Consider the following 23335-nt stretch of genomic DNA (forward strand, 5'->3'; position numbering starts at 1 on the left):
AAATCGTCCAGTTTTATTGTGAAAGCGCCATAACGCCATCCTCTTTGCCTCCCATTCTTGATGTACCTTCTGAAGGTTAGCGAGAGGCAGGGGTCAGATGGGAAGGTGTATGACTGCTGGATCCGAGGCTTGTGGTATTAGATGCAGTAGCGAATGGTTGCAGAAGTCCTCACACCCTGCGATCCTGCACTTCTTTGCTGTAGAATGATCTTTTTGCGTCTTACTTGTTGGCTTTTGGTTCTGAAGGTTTTCCATGGCCTGTAAACATATTAATAGCTTGTAATACAAAATGCAGCAGCGTTGTGAGCCGGCCTCCCCCCGATGCCCTTGCTGCTGGGATTAGATGCGGCATGTACCTGACAATGCGGCGTGGACTCAAGGATGGCGGTACTACAAGGCTCCAGACTGACCTTATTACCAACGGCTCCTACGCCTCCAGCCATATCTGCGCTATTCTGGATTCCTGCTCCGTTATAGGACCAGGAAAATGAGATCCCCTTGATGAAGGGAACCAGACTGTGCTGTGTACCTTACTGACTATAATGGGGGCCGTTCGGTTCCTGCACCCGTCTCGCATTTTTACCGGACGATAATCCTGCATGCTTGCATGCCGGATGTGCGCCAGCGGCTCTGAACGCAGCCTACGGCGCAGCTACGAGTACAACCGAAGCTGTACAATCCCTTTACTGGCAGGCCAGTTTTGGCGTTCCCGGGGTTGTCCCGTGCTCTTGAACCCCAGCAGTCCTATTGAGATAAAGATGGCAGCGTTGTGCATATGGGAAGAACAGACTGGTTCTCTACTTAAAAAAAAATACCTTGCAGCTTCAGCCTTTGGTCCCTTGCAGTCTGGTCCTGCAAGCTTCTGCAGCATTCATGTGACCGCTGCAGCCAATCACAGGCTTCAATGGTCTGCACAGGATGGGGGAGAACTTGCTGATTGGTGGGGGTCTCAACAAGTTATCCCCTGTCTGTGATAGCACAACCCCTTTTAAACTTACGTGGGTATGGAAAAAGCAGAAATTCGGGCCTGCCAGCTGTGCAACAACTGTTCTTACATGTCTGGATAGGGATTGTGGACTCCGTTCGATCCGCAGCAATACGTGGTTCAAGTAGATGAATTGTATTACCAAATGCAGCTCACGTTAGCGGGTCTGAATTGCATAATCCACCTGCAGAAAATGGAATGCAACATAGAAGCCGTTGTGGTCTATGGTGGTGGATGTGCCCGCAGCCCATGCACACTTACATTGTGTACGGGCTGCGGATACCCGCTTCATCACTAAGTGATCAGGAAATATAAACAAAAAAAGGTGCTGTGCGCATGGCGCCTGTGTCATACCCAGTACATTACACGGCTGGAATCCGCTGCGGGCCTCTGCAAACGGTTTCCACATACGGCTGTATGAGCCCGGACTGTCAGGACCGCCGGCTCTCGGGGTCTCCATACCCATACTGCGGTCCAATCACCTGGGCTGCGAGGGGTGCTCTGGGCGCTAGCGCCTGGGTTGCTGGGGATGTGGCAGGTGTCGTTCCGCATCGCTTCCCTCGTTGCCATGACACCTGGGCGCGCTTGCTCTGTCTCTGCCCCGCTTTAGCAGAAGCCCAGTGTCCTGTGTTCGGGTCTTGCTGCTGTCAGGCTCCCCGCCCCAGTCAACAGCTGGGGCGGGAGTACTGGCAGCATTTAAACTGCTCAGTTTCCTTCTGACCCCCCAGTGTATGTTTGGTCTCCAGCTACACCTGCATTACCTTGATTTGATGCCCTGTTTTGACTCGCTTGCTTTGGACCTGACTTCGCCTGACCCCTTGTACCGCATTCTCTCCTGTTTCCAACCCGGATTGCCTGACCTGCCTTTGTGTTCGTTTTCCTGTATTTGTCTGAGAGTCTGACTCCTGCCCCGCATCCTTAGTTAGCGTAGGGACTGTCGCCCAGTTGTCGTCCTAAAGCCTACCTAGGGGGACAAGTAGGTAGGGATGGGTTGCGAGTAGGATTAGGGACTTCCACCTGCCCGGACTCCAGTTGTGACACGGCCTAACGAGTATTCCAGGCTGGCGGCTGCAGCGCAGTCTGTGACCGCTGACCACCTCTCTGTGGTGCCTGCGTGGGCCATCAGCGGTCATGGGCTCAGAAGTGGCTGCCGCATGACCGGGACTGCCGACAAGGTGAGTGGTATGCCTGCAGGGAGTCCAATAGGAGGATTGCTATTACTACTGGTACAACTATGGGGGTCACTTATTACTATATTGGGGCCACCACTTTGGGGGTCACTTGTTACTATACAGTGAAAAGGGGGAAAAAAACAGCAATTCTAGCTTTATTAGTACGCAGCTCACTGTGCAGTATAAGGCCACTCTCTCACAGGTATATATATTTTTTTTCTAGTGTTCAACGCTGCATTTTCAGCGCAGCGCTAAGTGCTGTCAAACGTTACCATTGATTTCAGTGGGGCTTCTCAGACATGGGCTGAAACGCAGCTGTCTTACCGCAGCATTTTTCAAGCGCCGTCTGCTCTATTTTCACGCGTTTCTGCGTTTTCAGACGCGATGCTTTGCCCATTGAAATAAATAGGGTGCGGTTTCAGTGCTGCGGAAAACACGGTAGAACGTGGTTACTGCGTTTTTGTCTACGTGTTTTCAGTTCTGGCGTTATCGGCTCGCTTGGCTGCGTTTATGACTGCTGCAAACTCAATCAAACGCTGTCAAAAACGCATGTCAACGCATCCGAAAAAGCAGTAAACGCTGCGTTTACAAGCGCCTGTGTGATTACAAACATGGCAATACCTGTTATGTATTCCCCGCCCCCCCCCCCCATTATCGCTCAAAATTCGTTCAAGCAAATGATATTGAGCGATAATCGTCCAGTGTAAATGCAAAAAATGCACTTTTTTTTTAATGTTTACTATTTGTTATCGCTGACTTGGAAAGCATAAAAAAGAATCGCTGCATCATGGGATTGGGTGTAAACGTAGGAGGTGAAGCGCTGAGCGAGCAGCCAGCGGTGAAATCTGTCTGATCGCTCTGCACGAGCGCTAACGACCTTAGCGGTGACGCCAGCGGTTGTGCAGTCAGTGACCCAACCGGTTTCCCGTGTAAAAAGGTACATTGCTCTGGACTTTTTTATTGGAATGATGTCACCAAATAGTTTTTATTGATTAAAACCAGTTAAATATTTTCCATTTTTCTGATTAGTCTTTATGTTCGGATTGTAGAATTTTTTTTTTTGTATTCTGTCTACACACGGGTAGAGGCGGTCATCTTGCTTGAGCTACATTTAACAGCATTAAAGGGGTTCTGACATCAAAAAAAAAAAAATTGTACTCACCTTGCCTGGCCTGGCCCGATCGCCAGGCATGTCCCCTCCAGCCGGCATCATCTTCTGTGCCTTTAAAGCAGAGCGGTCAAAAAGACCACTTCCTGCTCTGGCCCGTCCGTCAGGCACTTCCGAGGTGAACGGACGGACCGCACAGTGCTTCATGTGGGCGGCCTGTCCGTCCTGCTGAACTCCGGAGTGCTGCGCATGCGCAGTGGAGATGCGGCCCGTCCTGACTCCTGTCAGAGAGCACCTCTCCACTGCGCATGCACGCGATCCCGGAGTGGCGCGGCTTGTGCAGACAGAAGAGGAGGAACAGCGCCTGCTGGGAGATGACCCCCCCCCCCCCCCCCCCCCCCCGATGTCGACAACAACAGAAGAACAGGTAAGTGTTATCTTTTTATGCTTTAGCAGCCATTAAACCATGGGTTCCCTGGGTCCATTAGGCACACCAGGGAACAATGGCTGCTAAAGCATAAAAACATTATTTGTGTCAGAACCCCTTTAAGAGAATTTAGGGATATGCTTTATGGCAGGCTCATGGGCCATTCACACAATGGCCAGTAGGGGGGCCTATTTACTTGTATGGAAGATGTGCCATACCTGTGTGGGGGGCATTTTGCAGGGAGGAGAGTAGATACAGCTATTGTAAATGGTGGATTCTATGTTACTGCCTGTACATGGTAGGCTTAGTCTGTAAGTGGGTGCAGGGCAATATAGACCTTGGAAAAGGGCATCACATAATCTTAAATTCCTTAGGACTTCTTCATACACCAAATTTTGTTTCTTTCGGCAAAATCTGACCATAAATTTGAGGCTGAGCCTTCGGTTTGCTGCTATGACTGTAGATCGCACTGCTGCTTATAATCTATGCGATAACCAGTATAGCTGCTATTACAGCCCCAACATGGGTTGTCCTGGCAGGTCTTACCAGTCATGTAGGGATGGATCAATATCTATATATTTTCAGTGCCATTTGGCCACTCCAGGGGTCAGTTTACAAAGCCTAATGGATTAGACACTATTTTAATTTTTTTACCCCTCAAGCACCAAGTATGGTAAATATACAGCGCTTGGTCCTGGGCTTTACGCCCCACCGATGATAGATGTGCAGCACGGGATTAATCAAGGAGGAGTAGGTCAGGTGCTTGGCTGTCAAACACAGCTGAGGACCCGGAGGAGAGTTTTAAACCGCTTCTGCCATCTCCTTTCCTGGCTACATAGCTCTCAATGAGTGCTATTAACTTAGAAGTGGAAGTAGTATTTCCACTATGCAACTCTGTGAACATGTGCCCCTGTCACAGCAGAGCTGTAGGCTCCCAGCAGACCCTGATCAGCTCTGTTGGTGACTATTGTCACTGTAGGAGGATGTTTCCCCTGTAACCGGGGCTCCTATGGATCCTGCTCTTATGAATGCCGCAGCTCCAGGGAAAAAGTATCAAATTAAAAAGACAATGTGAATGATCCCCAAAGGTCTTGTATGATGTAATGGGAAATTTTGGCTGAATGCAGACGGGCCGACCGGATTCCGCATGCGGATCCCTCCCCCCCCCTTTCCCAAATACCTGTCCAGATTTCTTCTACTGTGTGCTGTGTATGTGCCGGCAGGTATTTGCTGCAAGTCCGGAAGTGGACACCCACTCTGGATTCTGCAATGCAGATCCAGCCGTGTGCGCTCGGGAACCAATCAGACCCAGCGCTTCCTGGAGGCGTGGTTTTTGAAACCCCCTGACCAGGAAGCGCTCCCTGAAGACTTAAAAACAAGTGCCGGAGCTGCAAAAGAGACGTGCGGCGAAGTGGACAGCGCCTCTTAGGCTATGTATTCATATTCCTTTTTTTTTGTTTTCGTTTTTCATGCAGCTAGCGCTTATTTTCAGTATATGGCTTAAATTTCAAGCACCCCGTGCGACTTTGTAGCGACACACAATAGATGCATAGATGTGATATTGCTGCAATTTTCTAACATACAGGAGATGTAATAACGCAATTAAATCTGCGGAAGAAACCCGATAGATTGTACAAGACATTTCACAGAATGCAATCCATACTAATTGACAAAATTGGCATCTGCGCTGCATCCTGCGGATAGTTTCGTCCCATGAGGCTGTTGACATCCGCGGTGGTTCACGTTAAGCGGACTGTGAGGACGGATGAGAGCAGGATGTAGAGCATCTCATTCCCCAAACGGAATAGGACATGCAATGTGCCGGACGGCCCTTCATCTCCTGGGGCCAATTGCACCTGAGTTTTTCGGGTGTAACATGCATGTGTAGAACGCCATGCACATTACATTGAAGTCAATGGAAGCTGTCCGACCCATGGCCTGTCCGCAATAAACATTGCGGACAGGTCACGGATTTTGCGTCATCGCCTAGCCACTGCTAGGGGGAAAAATTTTGGTTTAAAAAAAAAAATGTACTGGGCATGTGTGACGGCGAGCCGCTGGGTCCATCCGCAGTACAGAAAAGACGGCGACAGTGCAGGTACATGCGGCGCCGCTGCTGCTGCCAGAACCGGATTCAGCTGCGGGATTCCGCATGCAGAATCCGGCTCTGCTTTCTCTGATACTCCACACATGCCGATTTGGCACTTAATTTTCATTTAGACAGGCAAAGAGCTGGCTTGTGGAAACGAACAATTGTAATTAGGATCGTTGGTCCCCATAGTCTGTCTCTTCACTCAGGAGGTGTACAGTTGATTAACGAGCATTTTTATGCTTGCTAAGGCCGGCTGCACACGGATAAGTCGAATATGGCATGCGGGAGCCCACAGCGAAATCCGTCTGACCCTAGTCGGCGACCCCCTTGCGTACCTTCTCTTTCTGTAATGCAGATGACTGCGGCCGCTCGCCGTCTGTCATGCGCAGTACAGATTAAAAATAAATGTGTTTTTTCCCGCGAAGACATGGGTACCCGCAATGTCCGTTGCGGATGAGCTGCGGGTCAGAGGGACAGCTCCTATTGACTTCAATGGAAGATGCTCTTTCATAGTTCGCACAAAGATAGAACACGCTGCAATGTTAAATCCACTTGCAGAAATCACAATGGCTATCCGCTCATCTGAGCGGACATGTGGATGTTCTATTTTTTTTCAATAGGTGCGGAATACCGCGGATCGTCCGCGCTGGTGGTGATCGTGGATTCTACAATTGAAATCCAGACATGTGTACAGGCCTAAGGCCTCGTGTCCACGGGGAAAATCAGGCTCGCCGTGGATTCTGTATGTAGAATCCGTAGCGGGTCCCTCCTGCCCCGCGGACATGATGCCTAAAAATCAGAATAAACTCACCTGCTCCGGGCGATGCAGTTCTTCCCTTCTTCGCGGCCGGATCTTCTTTCTTCGGCCGGCGGATGTGCTCGGCACGCCGGCAGCGTGCCGCGCGCATGCGCTGGGCCCAAGGAAGAACCGCATCATTCGGAGCAGGTGAGTTTAATTCTGGTACGGGTTTCCCGCGGATCCGGACGGCTTCCATAGGCCTCAATAGAAGCCTGCAGGAGACCCGCACTAAAATGGAGCATGTCCATTTTTTTTTCCCGCACGCGGATCTGCGCCTGACGGGAAAAATGACATCCGCAGGTATTTAACTACCTGCGCGTGTCTAATACATCCCTATGGGCGCGCGGATCTGCGTGCGGGAGAACCAACGCGGATTCAAAGCCCGTGGACATGAGGCTTAAGTTGTCGATCAGCTGATGAGCAAGTGTTGGATTGTTTGTCGGCTGATCATTGGCACTTCTACCTGCCCAAATATGTTGGGTAAACACTTGTACCCAATAATTGGACCTGCTTAAAGAACCTTTAATAAAAGGTAGAGGGGAACCAACCCAAAGAACTAATTTACATAGATGATTAATCACCTTGGAGTTGTTGAAAAATCTGGACTTTGTACGATTTTGACTGGAGTTCTTGTATTGACTGATTTGAGCCCATTTGGTTCTTCTGTTCCTGTCTTGCCCTGTTAGGATGAATCTGTTGGATGACTAGTCCGTGCGGCGGTGTATCCGGGACGTGTCGAGGGGTTGGTATCACTGACACATGTGACATCTCCCTTTGGATGTTCCCCGAGGCATCGCTCTACTTAGAAGGTAGCTGGAGTGACAAGTGATTCAGCTTCTCCGGCTGTTATACAGGACTTTGCGCTTTGTCTCTGCTCTCTGCATGTGACAGTCGTGAAATGTCCTTTTCCCATGCTGGCTCTTTGTAAATATGCAGCAGGAAGCAGGATTGTGTACAAGGAAGGACTGAAGGGCCTGCAGGAGGAGGAAGTGTTGTCTGCTCATCTACATGATAATGCCCTGTCCTCATTGTCATTTAAAGGGCTGTCACCGCTGTCCTGGCCGGCTTGGGGTGACTTCATGTCATGTGGAGATGAGGCTGCTGTACAATGACTCCAGTTACAAGGCTTTGTAAGGTCTCCTATATTAGATGGCTTTCTTTTTTTTTTTCCAGCGTGGAAGTCCTGGTAGATTTTGCAGCATGTAAGACCCATGGAGGGTAGGGGAGAGCAGATATGTAAGACCCATGGAGGGTAGGGAAGAGCAGATATGTAAGACCCATGGAGGGGAGGGGAGGGCAGATATGTAAGACCCATGGAGGGGAGGGGAGGGCAGATATGTAAGACCCATGGAGGGTAGGGGAGGGCAGATATGTAAGACCCATGGAGGGTAGGGGAGGGCAGATATGTAAGACCCATGGAGGGTAGGGGAGGGCAGATATGTAAGACTCATGGAGGGTAGGGGAGAGCAGATATGTAAGACTCATGGAGGGTAGGGGAGAGCAGATATGTAAGACCCATGGAGGGTAGGGGAGAGCAGATATGTAAGACCCATGGAGGGTAGGGGAGGGCAGATATGCAAGACCCATGTAGTTCGATCTTTTTTTTGAAGCATCCTGTCCTGAAGCTGTCCTGGCCCACGGAGCTCTAACTGCAGCAATTACTAGGTAAATCAAGAGACGACCCCGTACCAGGGTTTGCAACAGCTTTTTAAAAATATAACTGGTTTCCACGCCCTCATCGCCTGCTGTTAGCACCGTTTCATGTCTCTGTAAGGGCTCATTTCGGTGTTCTTTACGGTCTGGTAATACGCAACGTATTTATACAACCAGAATACGCTTTCAATGCAGATTTTTGCCCTCTGTATTTTTATTTTTTTTTACCATCTAATGTTTAGGGGCGTCCAGACTTATTCCATCAGTAGATGGATCGGGCATACTGGTGGTCGACTTTCCTGATTCTTTGTTCTCATGGGAAGCAAGCTGCTGCCAGCGATGCCGGGTACTGCAGTGTATTTCCCTCTCCCCACAGAACACACACATGCTCGCCTGAACCTCAGTATTCACGTCTGCTGACCGCTCTCTGCGAGGCCTTCTCCGCACTGGCCAGTGCAATTTTAGTCAGTGAGATGCTGACAGATTTCACTGCGAGTGTAGATGCGTTTTACTTTACTTTCTGCGTTCTTAAAACTCGTGTTCTACAATCTTTCACGAACGTCAAAAAAGGAAGGAAGGCATTATACCTAGGAGCATTGATTTTAGACTTTTTTTTTTTTGAATAGTTTTATGCATACTTATTTTTTCCATCTATCATTTTCTACATACTAATGTACTAAGGTGTTGTATTACACTGTGTGTGTGTGTGTATTATATGAAATTTTTTTTTGACTACTTTTAACCCGAATAAGTTTATATAACAAATACATGTTTTTGGTCTTTTTTTTTTCTTCTCTCCCACCCTCTACCTCCTACTCTGCCTTCTAATGTGTATTTTATAGCTTGTATATATTAAACACCAGCTGAACTGACAAAGGGGTTCTCCCCGAAACACGTTTTCATAAGCTTATTAAATAAAGTCTTCCATACTTCTGGTCACATCCTACTTTCTTTAACCTGGAGTGTTGCGCCTTCTCCACTGCCAGATTTTTAGTCCCATTCCCTTAGTCTTTTTTAACAAGCCTTATAACAATGACTGGGAATTATAAAGCAAAGCTAGAAATCATACACAGACAGCTGTTTCAGGGTGTTTGCCCCCGTATCAATGTGCAGCAGGCTTCTAACTTGACTAGTGCAAATTTTTGGCGTAAACTCAGCCAGCTAGTAGGTGGGCTAAACTTGGACGAGACAGTATAAATTTGACATATTTATCATTCAGTGATAATCTGGTGCATTTTAAGACTGTCTAGTCTACGTTTGCACTGTCTAACTTTAAGACAGTATTTGTAAATTGGCCCCAATGGATTTGTTAAAACGCCTTTGTGACTAGGCCCTTTGGAAACGAGGAGCTTTGCAGCAGACACGTTTGCATAGAGCCGGTATGACGGCACACAGAGCCACTCGGTGGGCTGCTGTATTAAACCCTAATATTGACCATGGCGCTGTAGCACATTGAGCGCTGTGTACTAAAGAAAAAGGGAAGTAGAAAGGATTAAAACCCCTCCTGCCTTCTCTTCCGGGTTATCAGCTGACCACCCGACATGATTGATTGCAGCAGCAGGGGCTTTAAACCCCTGCTGTATTTTTTTACAATCGGCTGGGTTTAAAGCCCCAGGACCAAGCACTGTAAATTTACAGTGCTTGGTCCTTAATGGGTTAAAGCCTCCCTCCAGTCCTGCACAAAGATGGCTGCACAACTTCTGACTACCTGTGCAGATAGGAGTCCCACCTCTGGGATGTTTTTGGCATCACCCTTCCATTTTCTCTGGGATGTTTTTGGCATCACTTTTCCATTTTCTCGGTGACTTCCTCAGATGAAGTTCACGTCTCCCGGTTTTAAAATGCTCTTGTGCCTATTTGTAGTAAATCCATTGTGTCTAAAGGAGAACTTTTTAATAATGGCATCATGGGAGAGTTCCCCTCAGAGGGGTGATGCTGTTATAGTAACTTGCCATGGTACAGAAGCCTCTGAGGACTCCTAAGTACTGCTATAAAGACCATTGGAAGGCTGTGGGGTTATGTAGCATTTGGTGGAGGATACAGGGATCTTCACAGCTTCTTGTGACTGAGATGCGCCATGAAACCTTACCTGCATGCGGATCCCTTCAGGCTCTGTTTACACTAGCCCTACAGCTTCCATCTATACTGCATTGATAATGGATATATGTCTGGTCTGCTAGCAGGCGAATACTTCTCTAGCAAAATCCTCAGAGAAAGAGGATTTTTTTTTTTTTTTTTTTTTTAGCTTTTTTCCCCCCAGCTACTAAAGTGAGGGAGTCGTCAATGTTCCTTTGGTGTTACATGTACCCCCCCCCCCCCCCCACCACCACCACCTGAGCGGGCGGGAGAGAAAGATCTCCCCTCCGTTCCTCCCCGCTCTCCCCTGCAGCTCCCCACTCCGTGCCGGCACCCGAATCTTCAGGGATGAGCACAGCGATACTCGGATAAAGCAAATTACTCGTCGAGCGAGTAGTGCTTTTCCGAGTACGCTCGCTCATCTCTATTCCTCACCTAGAAGAGCCGTCCGGCTCTTCTCTCCGGCCCCGGCAGACGTCTTCTGTCTTCTGGAGGCCAGGGATTGAAAAATCGCCACCCCCAGAAAGCACTGCCCCTGACTGGCTGAGCGTTGTTACCAATCAGGGGCAGCAACCAGCCGTCTTTGATGGACAGGTGAGCTCTGCCTGTGATTGGTCAAAGCGCTCAGCAAATCACAGGCAGCCCTCAGCCATTCACTGCGAGTGTGCATTGAAGGCATGGCAAATGAGAATGAAACCATTGAAAATCATTGGTTTCATTTTCATGTGTTTTCACTCACTCTCGCAACGCAAAATCGCCGGTGTGAAGCTGGCCTTAGAGGGGTTGTCCAGGACTAGAAAATTATGGCTGCTGCCTTCAAAAAACAGCGCCACCCCTGTCTATGGTTTTGTGTTTTACTATAGCAGCTTAGTCATATGTGTTTTGTGCCGGTTGTTGAACAGAAAGCGGCACCCCTCGACACTCGGCCTCCTCGGAGGATGCAACATGGCTGCTGCACGCACCTCTTGTCTCAGGGCATTCTTCTTCCTACATGCACTTCCTCTGCTGTTGTGACTATTTTTAGTCTATCGCAGCCTGGTAACGGGATACGGAATTATTAATATTTGACTTGAGCGGCTGATTTTCTACAGCGCTGCTTAGTATGTCTCTAGCAATATGAAGGGTGCCGGCCTGACTTGGTGATCCGCCATAACCATGTCCTAATAGTCGTTGGGGTCAGCCGGATCATCTACGTGGCCGTACACCACAGACCTATGGCAGCGCCCGCTGGTCTATGTCTAATCTGTTTGGCCCCCCTCCATTCCCTTTCCATGGTGAGAACACGACTCTGTGTCCGTGAGGGTTTTCGGGAAGAATACCTGCTGGCCAACACAAAGGTCTGTCTGATGATGGCCCTCTAAAGTGTACGGCCAGCTCTAAAGTGACCCTCCAGGCCTGGACACACAAGGATGGCCAGCACTACAGCACATTTATAAATCCTTTTTGCACCAGTTCTGGCGTGAAAATCCCGAATTTTTGTGCAAGCACTTATTTGCGTAAAAATTAGACTTCAGGTCAAGTAAACACGGGCAAGTGCGACTGGCCAGGAATCACGATATCTCGCTCGCCATCATGCGATATCCCCACAAATGCGGGGTGTTTTTTAGATCAAAACCGCCTTGAAACTTCTGGGGAAGCAGTGATCCTCCACCATGGCGTTTCTCCCACTGTTTTCAATGGGAAACCTTGCATCGTGTGCACCTAGCACGTGTGTGGCGAGGGCGCGCCAAAGATGGGACATGCCGTGCGCGATTTGAGGGAAAAAAATGTGATTTTGATTGATTCATGTGATTTTTCTTGACTGTGTGAAAACTGCCTAATGTGCTGTCCCCTAGCACTCTCCCCCCCCCCCCCCATCTTCTTTAAAGAAAGTGGGAGGGACTTGTTGGGAGTGGGTGTGGCTGTCCCTGACCGAGTATTCATAATTTACACCAGTTACTGGGCTACATTATATCAGGTCAGACCTGCTGTACATGTCTGAGACCATATAAAGGGGTGCCGAGAGGCCAGCGCCTCTTCACGTCTTAAACGCACCAGCAGTCGGGGAAAAGCTTACTAAGCTGAGTGCAGGAAATGCAGCGTTAAGTAAATGTTCCCTCCCTGTGTATTAGTATGCGTCGGTAGTCACTACATGCTTCTCTGATCGGCCAGCACCGCTCACATGGGCAGCACTGGCCAATCAAAAGGACTTGTACTGTCTTACACGCTGCATTAGTATATATCATTAGTCTATCAGGTAGTCGAAGCTAGTGCGACCATTTTTGTTCAGTCCTGGAGGGTCACTTTTAAAGGTTGTATACGCCCGTTCACGTTTTTTTTTCCTGTGCTTCCTTTTAGCTACTATTTTTGATAAAGAAGACTTTGTCATTGGTTTTCATTAAAAATTTCTATACTTGTATTGCTTTTGAATGTACTTCAAACTAAAGGACTGGAATCTTAGCAAATTCTGTCAGTTAGCATCAACTGACAGCTACTCCCCTAGCCTGCTCCCCCTGTTGTGAACATGCATACACTGCCTGCTGCCTTGAACATTTACAGAGGGCTGTATGACAGTGCCAGGGGATAGTGGAGGAGATCAGGAGGACAGTAGAGCAAGAGAAGCTATTATTACAGAGGACTGTCATTCCCACGTGGTGTATTTTCTGCTATAATCGACAGTGAGAAGGAACCAGCAGCTAATTAGAAGATGAGAGATAGCTGTGTAGTATTGTGTTGCCATGGTTATGCTACACAGCTTCTGAAAGAGGGGAGGCAGAGCTGAGTTTGTTCATGAGAGAGACCCGCTATTCAGTGCTGGGAACAGCCCTGAACCAGGAACACTTTTGAGTCACAAACCTAATTGTTGGAGATACTGCAAACCAAGTGTGAGGCTTTCTGAATGCATCAGAAAACTCAATGCAAAAACAAGTGCATTTTTTTCCCCTATGGACTAAGGTATCTGTATTGATTTTTATATACAGAGGTAGCCTTTCAGATCAGGACACCCTATTAAAATTTACTAATGGAACTTGCACCCATTAACAAGTTCCCGAAAGTGTCGGATCAGGCAGCAGAGGAATCTCACAAGTCAATGAGTTTAGGCGGCTGCTCTCACCTCCTTATGCTCTTGCAGCACAGAGAGGGCTCATAATATTAAGAAGATGACTTTTTAATGGCTCACCAGTGTTGGAAATCCTGCTAAGAATTTTCATATTAAGGAACTGTGGTGCCAACTAGGTCAGTGTTGAAAGGACATATGCCCGAAACTGAGTACCGCCTTATCCTGGACTCACACCATTTAGTTACTACACAACAGGTTTCCAGCCTATAGCTCTCAAGCTGTTACAAAGCTGCAACTCCCAGCATGCCTTGACAGCTGCAATCTATTGATGTTTCAATAACGGGGTAGATTTACGCGTTGTATACTATCGTGCCAAAAGTAATTGGACACCTGTGCAGGAATCAAAAGTTGCATTTCCATAGGTTAATATTTAGTGGGTCTTCTAATGACATTGGATACTCTTCATGACATACTTTTTACTAATCACTTATATACTTCAGCTGCTATTTCCCTCCATTCATCCTGCAAACATCTGAAAAATTCTCTTAGGGAAGATGGACGCTGTTCATTTCCTGACCCAACGTTCCAACAAGCTGAGACCGTGCCATGTAAAACATCCTCGGACTAGAACAGAACTTCCACTGTACTTGTAGGCACAACTCACTCAGGCAAAAGACCTTCCTCTCACTCAGGTATGAAGATGAAGTAGCAGGATTAGTCACTCAATAGATCGTTCTTCCATTTTTTAAACTGTCCAGTGAGGACACTGCTTGTACCATTGTAGATGAGCCAATGCATCTTTGAGAGAACTCGTTAGACATTTGCAGGATGAATGTAGGGAAATACCTGTTGGAGTGCCTCAGACGTTAGTAGAATGTATGCCACGGAGAGTTGCTGTCATTAGTGCCTATTACTTTTGATCGGCTAGTGTGCTGTGCTTAATTTTTCTCTTTAATTTAGCAAGGTGATGCACAGTATTTCTAAAGCCCTGGAGATCTGCGTGTGAAGAGTGGCAATATAAAGTTACTACTTTTGCAACTTTTTTGCTGTTTAAATCTTCCCCGCTGTTTATCACGGTAGCCTACGGCTTCAGCATTCTGGTATGTAAATTGTATCGCAGCCAAAACATGGCGGGTCATCTAGCGCCTGCGGACGGTGGACCAAGATGTTAATGCAGGACTAGTGCCCGCGAGAGCCGGTTCCCCCGAGCCGCAGCGCCTCTGTGTGCTGCTGTACAGACTACATTATGTGTACGGAGATATTCGCTGCTTCTAGGGGGTTAAGAACTCTGTGTATATTGTGTCCGAGGGTGCATGCCACAAACCGGCCAGATATGGCTGCAAGTGAGATCAGGGGTGTACAGTGCAGACCCCACAGAAGCGCTAAGATTCCATACTGCTGTGTGCATGAGGCCTGCAGTCTGGTGTAACCTTTTTAGGAATTTAATTTTTTTTTATGAACTGCCATTATTATAAAAATAATATATATATATTCATTCAGCATATAGTGGCCATATGGCCCACGTATAAGGCCTTGTTGTAGATTAGTTTAGTGCTGCCATAAACCTCATTGTGTAGTGCAGTAGTGATTGCAGTTATGGCTTTGCACGTGGTTCTTTCTATGCAGTTACAATGTGTCTATTTTTGCATATTTTGTGGCTTTTGTGGTCAAACAGGTGGTCTGAAATATCGCCAAAAACACTGCTGCATAAATTGTGGCGCGCAGATTATGTAAGGGAGTGCCATCGCTGAGCCTGTTATAGCGGTGCTTACATGTTGGGGAAACCGGTCTACAGCCGTAGGAAATTATACATTTGTACTAGTTTAGCAAAGTTTATATATATATGACATTTTTTTAATAAGGCAGGTATGACTTGTTCAAGGGCTCACACAGGGGACATGTATGTGTCCCGTGTATTACATGTGCGCTAAAATTACACAGCACATGTTAAATCTCCATAGCCTATACTGATGTGTATTCTAGAACAAATGGGTCACACACTGTTTTCATGCGGGTGTGGGTGACCCAATAGAAATCAATGGGCTTTTAGCGCTGTGCCTTAACGAGAGCGATGTCTGTCTGCCTATAAGGCCGGGCTCACGTGACCATACGGTAATATGCTGCATAAAAATCGCAACTTTTTACCGGCGCAATAAACTTCGTATCCCTGCGTATCGGCGCTTTTTTGCTTGCCCGTTATTTTACGTATGCTGTCATGCAGCGCTTTCTGTGGTTTGTTTTTTTTCTCATGTTTCCTAGCAACATGTTAAAAAAAAACAAAACAAACTGCAATATATATGCAATGTAATTTGTGTATGTCCTGCATTCCAAATGCACCCATAGAAAATAGGTTCTTTTTTTTACATGTGTAATAAATGCAGGTCTGAATGGAACAATGACATTCAATATATTTGCATTGAAGTAATTCACCGTGTATTATGCGTGCGTTATACGCAATTCAAATACGTTTGTGTGAGCTCGGCCTAAAGCGCATGCATAGGAATTAATTGAATGTCCTATTCTGCACAGCATGCGGATGTGCAGCGCGCGTTTTAGGTTTCCATTCTCCCTCTATAGGATAGTTTCCATCCAGTAGAAGTGAATGGGTCCTCTGGTAGTGCAAGACTTCCTGCTAAGGCCAGCGAGCCAGGCTCCATTCATGCTTGACATCTTTGCTGCAGATTTGTATAGTGGTTTTTGGTGTGGAATGGCAAATAACCTTGAAGTCTATGAAATCCCGCATACAGATTGCACAAGAAGTATGTTCTTTCTGCAGTAGAAAAATTCTGAGTCCAAATAGTCAGACTTTTCAAGCAGCTCGTGCTTATAGTATAGCCTGTGTGATAACTGGCATTTACTTCATTTACATAAAATGTTTTTGTGCTAGACAATGGGGTGGCCACTAGGTGTCTCCCTTTCTGGTAGCTTGATGTCCATGGGATGATGGCAGAACAGGAAGTGAATGAGATGAATTGGGTCTTTGCCGTCTGTGAGAGCAGAGGGGAAGGGGAGGTAAGAAATAAAGACGCACAAAGACGTGCTGTTAGAAATAAAGGCATGTTTACATGAGCATATGTGATTTCAGTCCTTAAACGCAGTTTTAACCGCATGTAGGTGTGCTTGTTACGAGCATTTTTGCTGCGTATGTGCAACTTTTTACATCTCTGGTGCAATTATGTCATTCATTTTTCACACACAAGAAGGCCCAAATGTCAATTACCGTATATACCGGCGTATAAGACGACTTTTGAACCCTGAAAAATCTGCTCTGAAGTCGGGGGTCGTCTTATACGCCGGTAATACAAAAAAAAAGTGTAAAAAAAAAAAATCATTACTCACCTCCCCCGGCGTTCTGTCGCGCTCCGGCAGGATGTCGCTTGCTCCTCATCCCCGGCGCAGCATTGCTTTCTGAATGCGGGGCTTGAAATCCCCGCCTCCAGAAAGCTAATACACACGCCGTCAGCCAGTTACAGCCATTCAATGACAGCATTGAATGGCTGTGATTGGCTGAAGGCGCACGTGTGTTAGCAATCACACCCATTCAATGATGTCATTGAATAGTGTGATTGGCTGAAGCCACGTGTGTTTTAGCCAATCACAGCCATTCAATGATGTCATTGAATGGCTGTAACTGGCTGACGGCGTGTGTATTAGCTTTCTGGAGGCGGGGATTTCAAGCCCCGCATTCAGAAAGCAATGCTGCGCCGGGGATGAGGAGCGAGCGACATCCTGCCGGAGCGCAACAGAACGCCGGGGGAGGTGAGTAATGATTTTTTTTTTTCTCCACTGTATTACCGGTGTATAAGGTGAAAGTTGGGGGGTCGTCTTATACGCCCCGTCGCCTTATACGCCGGTATATACAGTATGTCAAAGCTCACTGAAAACAGTGTGCAGAAACGCGCAGCGAGCACAGAAACTAATTTACTGCTGTTTACATCTACACTGCTCAGTCTGGCTGTACACCATTCTACAAGATGTCTCTGGGCTGCAGACAGCAGAATCTGCAGTTCTCTGTAACAATGTATAGAAGACAACATAAACCTCTTCCCACCAGGTTTTTTTAAAATATTTTTTTTAAAGAGAACTAAGAATCAGTTGAACTCCCAGCAGAAAAATGCAGGATGCGAGTCAGAATGTTATCCCTCGTAAACACACAGCAGCTTGCTCTGAAGGGTCACCTGAAAAGTTAGATACGCTTTAAATAATGCTTGTATTGAGGATTGATTTCCCCCCCCCCCATAGGAGAATCTTATGTAATTTTCTGCAGAGGATTTTTTGTTTACCGCCATATGTGAATCCAACCCAATATAAAGACATGGGAAGAGGTGCTTATCTTGGCTTGCGCAGCAGTCACATGATGTGATTACTTTACCCTCTTCTAGCTGCTAGTGCGTGACTAAACCTGCCATCTAGCCCCGGCCCAGCCAGTTCGCTTCTGCTGTCTTGACAAGTCTAACTTTTCCTTTGTAATATAATATTTTCTTGTCTCTTATTTTCCAGATTGCAATAAACGGTACCCCTTTCGCAGATGGACCACTCAGTTCCGATTTCACAGGTGTCCCGCAGGTAAGAGGTCATATATAAAAGATTGTCAGATTGAATGACAGCATGCCAAAACCTGTGCTAAATATCCAACTTATTCAAGAACTTCTTCTGCAACTTAGATTTGTTACAGTATTCAAAAATAAGAGATTATATTCAAGGCAGACTCGGCTAGTCAGTAGAATAACACAGCAGCAAACGTATTATATCATGGCAGCCCAAGCGTAATGTGAACGTTTCAGTCATGTGACTCATCAGCGAAAGAAATTGAAATGACAGAAACAAAATTAAAACGTAATCAATCAAATTATATGCAAAATAATGACAAGTACATTATATAAAAAAGTTGAATATTCGCATTCTTGTCATTTGTTGGATAGATTTTTTTTTTTTTTTTTTTTATTGTCCTGATATTAAAGGGGTTGTCCTGTTGGATAAACTGGATAGGCCATCAATAGTAGATTGATGGACGCCCTGGGCGGTTGAGCCCCACCAATTGGTTGTTTTCTGGGACAGTGTGCTTGTGCACTGAGCTGATTTCTGCAGCAAGCAGACGGCTCTGTTCTCACTGCAGTGGCCAGGTTTTGGTATTGCAGGCCAAGCTGCCATTGAATTGGCTTGTGATACCAAGTCTGGCCACTGCAGTGGCAATGGAGCTGTCTACTTCCTGCAGAAATCAACTCTGTGCATGAGCACACTGCTTCAGAGAATAGCTAGCCAAGCCCCACCAATCTACTATTGGCTGTTTTTCAGCTAGACCAGTCAATTGTTTGAAGCTGGACAGCTTGTTTAATTCTTTTTATTTTGCCATTTCTTCCTTTAATTCACATGACCGAAACGTTCCGTTTGCTTAGGCTGCTTTGTTACTCTAACCGGCATGAGCTTGACTTGCCTTTTTGATATAAATTTTCATATTTTGAATACATATTGCAATGTAAAGATGTAGTCCGCTCTCGCACAGAAATGCAATGTTACTTTGGCTGCAGCTCCCTGCGGCTGATGGCGTGTTTTTGAGCGCCCCATCATTGTGATGGGGTGTGCTAAACGGACAAATATAGAGCAAACGGCGCTCAAAAATTGCAGCACTGGAAAAAACGCAGTCCAGTGCTGCGATAGAACGCATGACTGCGAGGCCCCCTTGATTTAAATAGGAGCGTTATACGCGATTAACGTCGTGTTGATCACAGTAAAAAAGTGCCTGTGTGAGAGCGGCCGTACTGGATGATAACCACTTACATGCTGCGCAATAAATGATATGTCAGTGTTGGTGGGACTGGACTTGTATCAGGTCCTCCTCGTGCCCCGTGGTTGTGTACATTGTGCAGAACATGGATCTGTTTGTAGGTTGGTGACGTCTTCTATATGTCTGTTTGTTCAGGTTGTGCAAATAGACCTTTTATGGATTTCTGGCAAGTGCTGCGCCATGGAGGTTTTATATTCTACGTGTAACTTTATATTTTTTTCTTGTAGTGTTACAAACTTCATAGCAATCTTTTTAATTTTTTTTATTCAGTTTTTGTTTTATTTTTAATTCAGTTTCTCTGTTTTTGCTATATGGTCCAAGTGCAGCTGTTCCGGTTAGGTCTCCTTCAGAATGCCGTAAGCAGTTTGCTGCAGAGAGCCCTATTGCTGCTCGGGACCTGCGATGTTAAGGATCATGCTTATGGCCGTTTCTTGTGTGTACTGCGGGTCCATCTTTTGGAACACCTACACTGTATCTCTCCCCAGAAGCAACCCTTAGGCTGGTTTCACACCGCCGAGAAACTCGCACGTCGCGAGACGCGGAAATCTTGCACGACTATGAACCCCATTCTTTTGAATAGTCATATACATGAGCGATGGGCAGCCTATATTTTTGCTGTTCTTGGAATGCATCGTCCATGGTTTTCAATGGGACAGTAAAGCGCATCGTACGGTGTGCGCTATGCATGCGAGTGCAATGAGGATTCCCATTGGAAACCATGGAGAACACTTGCTGATCCTCTGATGCAGCTGAATAGCTAATTCGCTATTTCACAGAAGTGATAGGAGGCATTTTTGACAAAAAAAACCTCGTGTTGTGAAAACGCACGTTGGCGAGCGCGATATTGCACTGAGTATCTCCGGCGGTTTACAGAGCATGAGGTCTTAACCCTTTCCAATCCACTGTCTGACTTGTGAAGACATTCTGATTAAAGGCTGTACAGCTCTGATGTCAGAAGACGTCTGGCAGGGTGGTATTACTATATACTGCTGGTCACTCTGTCAGGGGGGCCTCTCCAGCATGTCCCATAGCGCAGTACCCGCTCAAGCCAGCAGATGGTGCCATTGTATAATGGCAGAAAGAGAGACCCCCCCCCCCCAGGAACCCCTGAATCCAAAATTGGATTGCAAAGGGTTAAGGTATGTTCATACTTTTTCCTCTTTTCTTCCTTGAATGTGGTGCACAACTCACGACTGTTCTGTATCAAATCCACTGCAGAATTGGCAAGGAAAAGCAGACTCTGTAGGATGGGATCTGCGATCAGTAGACCGCTGCGCCGGATGTTCCAAAATGTTAAATAAATCCGCAGCACTCGCATGAATTCCAAGTCTGTTGGTGGAGCACATGTAGGCACCAGCTCCAAAAAGGACCAACCCAAATCCAATAATCATTCAACTAGAAGGGCAAATAAAGCCGCGTCCACACTGCCAGATAGATAAAACAAAGCCTTGATTCCCCCTGGTCCTGGTGGCAAAGTTCGATCTCTAAACTGAGATCTTTTTCTTTGCTCCGCCTGATGTGTTAATGAAGAAGTACTGCAGTGCTGAGGGGCACTTTGTAGTCCATGCAGACGCAGAAAGCTCCGGGCAGTAGCAAAAATGGCCTGGAATGGGCGGCGCCATGAACTGGTAGTATAAGTGGCGGTTACCTGCTATAATTTTGCAGTCTTGGGGCTTAATCACACTAGCGCATTTCTGCGTTCATTGCACAGAGAATAGAAGCCATTGTTTTCAATGTGTTCATTCTCACGTTCGCTTTTGCACGCACATTTCGCATCATAGGACTCTATGGGGGTGCAACTGCATAATGAACTGCACAATCTTGCTTCAAAGTCATGGTATAGGTGTGTCCCAATGGTCCCCATCAGCGCAGAAAATATAGTAAATAGCGCAGATACGTGTGCAATAGCGCCACGAAGGTTGCACCATCACGAGTGTTTTGCGCTCGTCTGAAGAGGCCCTTCTATAGGTTTTCTCGTCTTGTATAGGCCGTCTGTTTATTGCGAGATGCCTCTACGGTGACCTCTTCCATATGTATAATTAATGGGAGTACCTCTGGGCACACCCCTGTACAATCACACGCTCTATTCATAGTAAATTGCTTATAATCAATTAGCTTCTGTGGACTGTAAAACAACAAATCCAGAAACACACAAACCAATTCTCCTAGGTTTTGGCAAGTGCATTGGCCATCAATCTGTGATGGTTGGGAGTCCCCCTAATATGGGCTTTGGCGCTGCAGTTCATGCAGCCATGCCTTTTCAGGAAGGGTATGATGGGTGGCGCTGCAGGAGCATTATTCCTACACGGCAGGATAGGCTGAGCACCGTTACCAATATAGTGCCGCTGTCACCCATCTGCTTGGCCAGACAGATCCCCAAACAGGCGTGGCACCATGGTACTAATAAGTATGGGGTACCCGGGATCTGGGCCCTCACTAATCGCACATTGATGGCCTGTACTTGGAGGACTAATGAGAATGACTAACTGGGATATCTTGCTTTTATCTTTGATAGCTGCATTATTTTTACTCCAATATCTGAGCTCCTCTCCGTGTTGTGACTGATGAGGATGTGCCGCCCATTCCCCATGCCACGGCAATTAAAAACCTGTGATTCATGGTGCTCTTATGTTACGTGTGCCGCACAGAAGCTCCTTCTCCAAAGGCTGCGGCCTGGAATAAGACGGCAGGAATCCTCTCTGCATCCTTTCTGCATTTCTTGGAGTAGTTCTACAACATAACGCCTACAATAAATCGACCGGCTGCACACAGACCGAGGCACGCTGCAAGGTCACATGTAGACACCAAGACAGACGCACCAGTTGTTTTAACCAGTTAATTGTGTGGATCAACAAGGTGACTTGGTATTCTGCCATAGGCAACTCTCCATTTCTGCTTCCCTTATCCACACGAAATCTGCCTGAGTCTTATGCACCCACTCCGAATTCTTGGCCCGATGTCATGGGCACTGATTGACATGTATGTTGATTGGCTCTTAATTTTGTTTTACACAGGCTGAGAAAAGGCCTATAGGGATTAACAATAGCTAGTACAATCCTTGTACCCATAGGCCTGCGGAAACAATCAGCAAGCATCAGCTGATGAATGTTGGTAGTTTATGGGCAGATCGCTGGTCGTTCTTGAAGGAACGTTTCGTCTTTTTGTTCCTGATAATTTAGCTGCTTCCAAGGACCTTACTGGTGCGTTCACGCGCTGCAGAGCAATGCAGCAAAATCACGTTACGGCTAAAGTGCAGTTGCCATAGAAAATCCGTGAACAGTATTTGCTTTACTCTCATTCACTGTAATAGTAAAGGCTTCCAATTTGGAAAAAACTTAAAATTCCGCAGCGTCTGAAAGGGTCTTCTAGTGACCATTAGGTTGTCCCTAGCCACAGGACAAAGGCTGCCGCTACAATCATTTTGCCAATTTATCAGCGGTCAAGAGATCCCCATTCTGTTGATCGGTGATGGTACTTCCAGCAATTGGCTAATTGGCATCTTTGCGGTGGCTGGCGCTGGAATACCCCTTGTAACTACATGGCACTCAAGGAAGGTAACCCAGCAGCGGTCCTGGGAGCTCTACTGCTCATCCTGGATCTGCCCATTGCTTTGGTACAGGTGTGTTGTCTTATGATGTTGCATTGGGAATAGAGCGATGAGGACAATGCCATTAGGACTAGGATGGAGAAGTATCGGGGTGAGTTCACACGTAGCAGAAATTATGGACTTTTTTGCAACACTTTGCTGTACTAGCGGTGCGGATAACACTTCAAGAAATGTCATCCACGCCCTGCAGATAATTCTCAGCGTACATTAACCAGCGGTGGGGATTTTACATTCGCAGCAGTTGTGTGATTTAACTTTTTTCAAATTGGGGATAAAATCCAGGAGTTACACGGTGCGGATCTAAATGTGGATTGGCATTGAAATCTCTACAGATATTCGGCTTTGGAAAATCCACTATGCATGAACGTAACCCTGGGGGGTTCACACAGCTGAATTCACAGGGGCATTATGTGTGAATTCTGCCTATAAAACTGATTTAAAGTCCGTGGCATTCTGCTGTTGATTTTGGCACGGATCTACGAGAGCAAAATCCGCGCGTGGATCCGTGTTTGATCTTGGCCAGCATTGGTCAGGTTTTTGTACTTTTAGGGTAAAGGCTAGTGATGAGCGAGCATACTTGCTAAGGGCAAT

At 46.7% G+C, this 23335-nt stretch overlaps 1 protein-coding gene across 3 annotated transcripts in view; it reads left to right on the plus strand.

Moving 5' to 3' along the window:
• Positions 1 to 23335, plus strand: part of FAM193A (family with sequence similarity 193 member A) — a 91451-nt gene that overhangs the window by 12504 nt on the left and 55612 nt on the right. For all 3 annotated transcript variants that reach the window (XM_066573040.1, XM_066573042.1, XM_066573041.1), the window contains exon 2: positions 17853 to 17918. In XM_066573040.1, coding sequence (XP_066429137.1) covers positions 17853 to 17918 — 66 coding nt within the window. The remainder of the gene's footprint in view (positions 1 to 17852; positions 17919 to 23335) is intronic.

Source organism: Eleutherodactylus coqui, chromosome 7, assembly GCF_035609145.1.
Source record: "Eleutherodactylus coqui strain aEleCoq1 chromosome 7, aEleCoq1.hap1, whole genome shotgun sequence".
Lineage (NCBI taxonomy): Eukaryota > Metazoa > Chordata > Amphibia > Anura > Eleutherodactylidae > Eleutherodactylus > Eleutherodactylus coqui.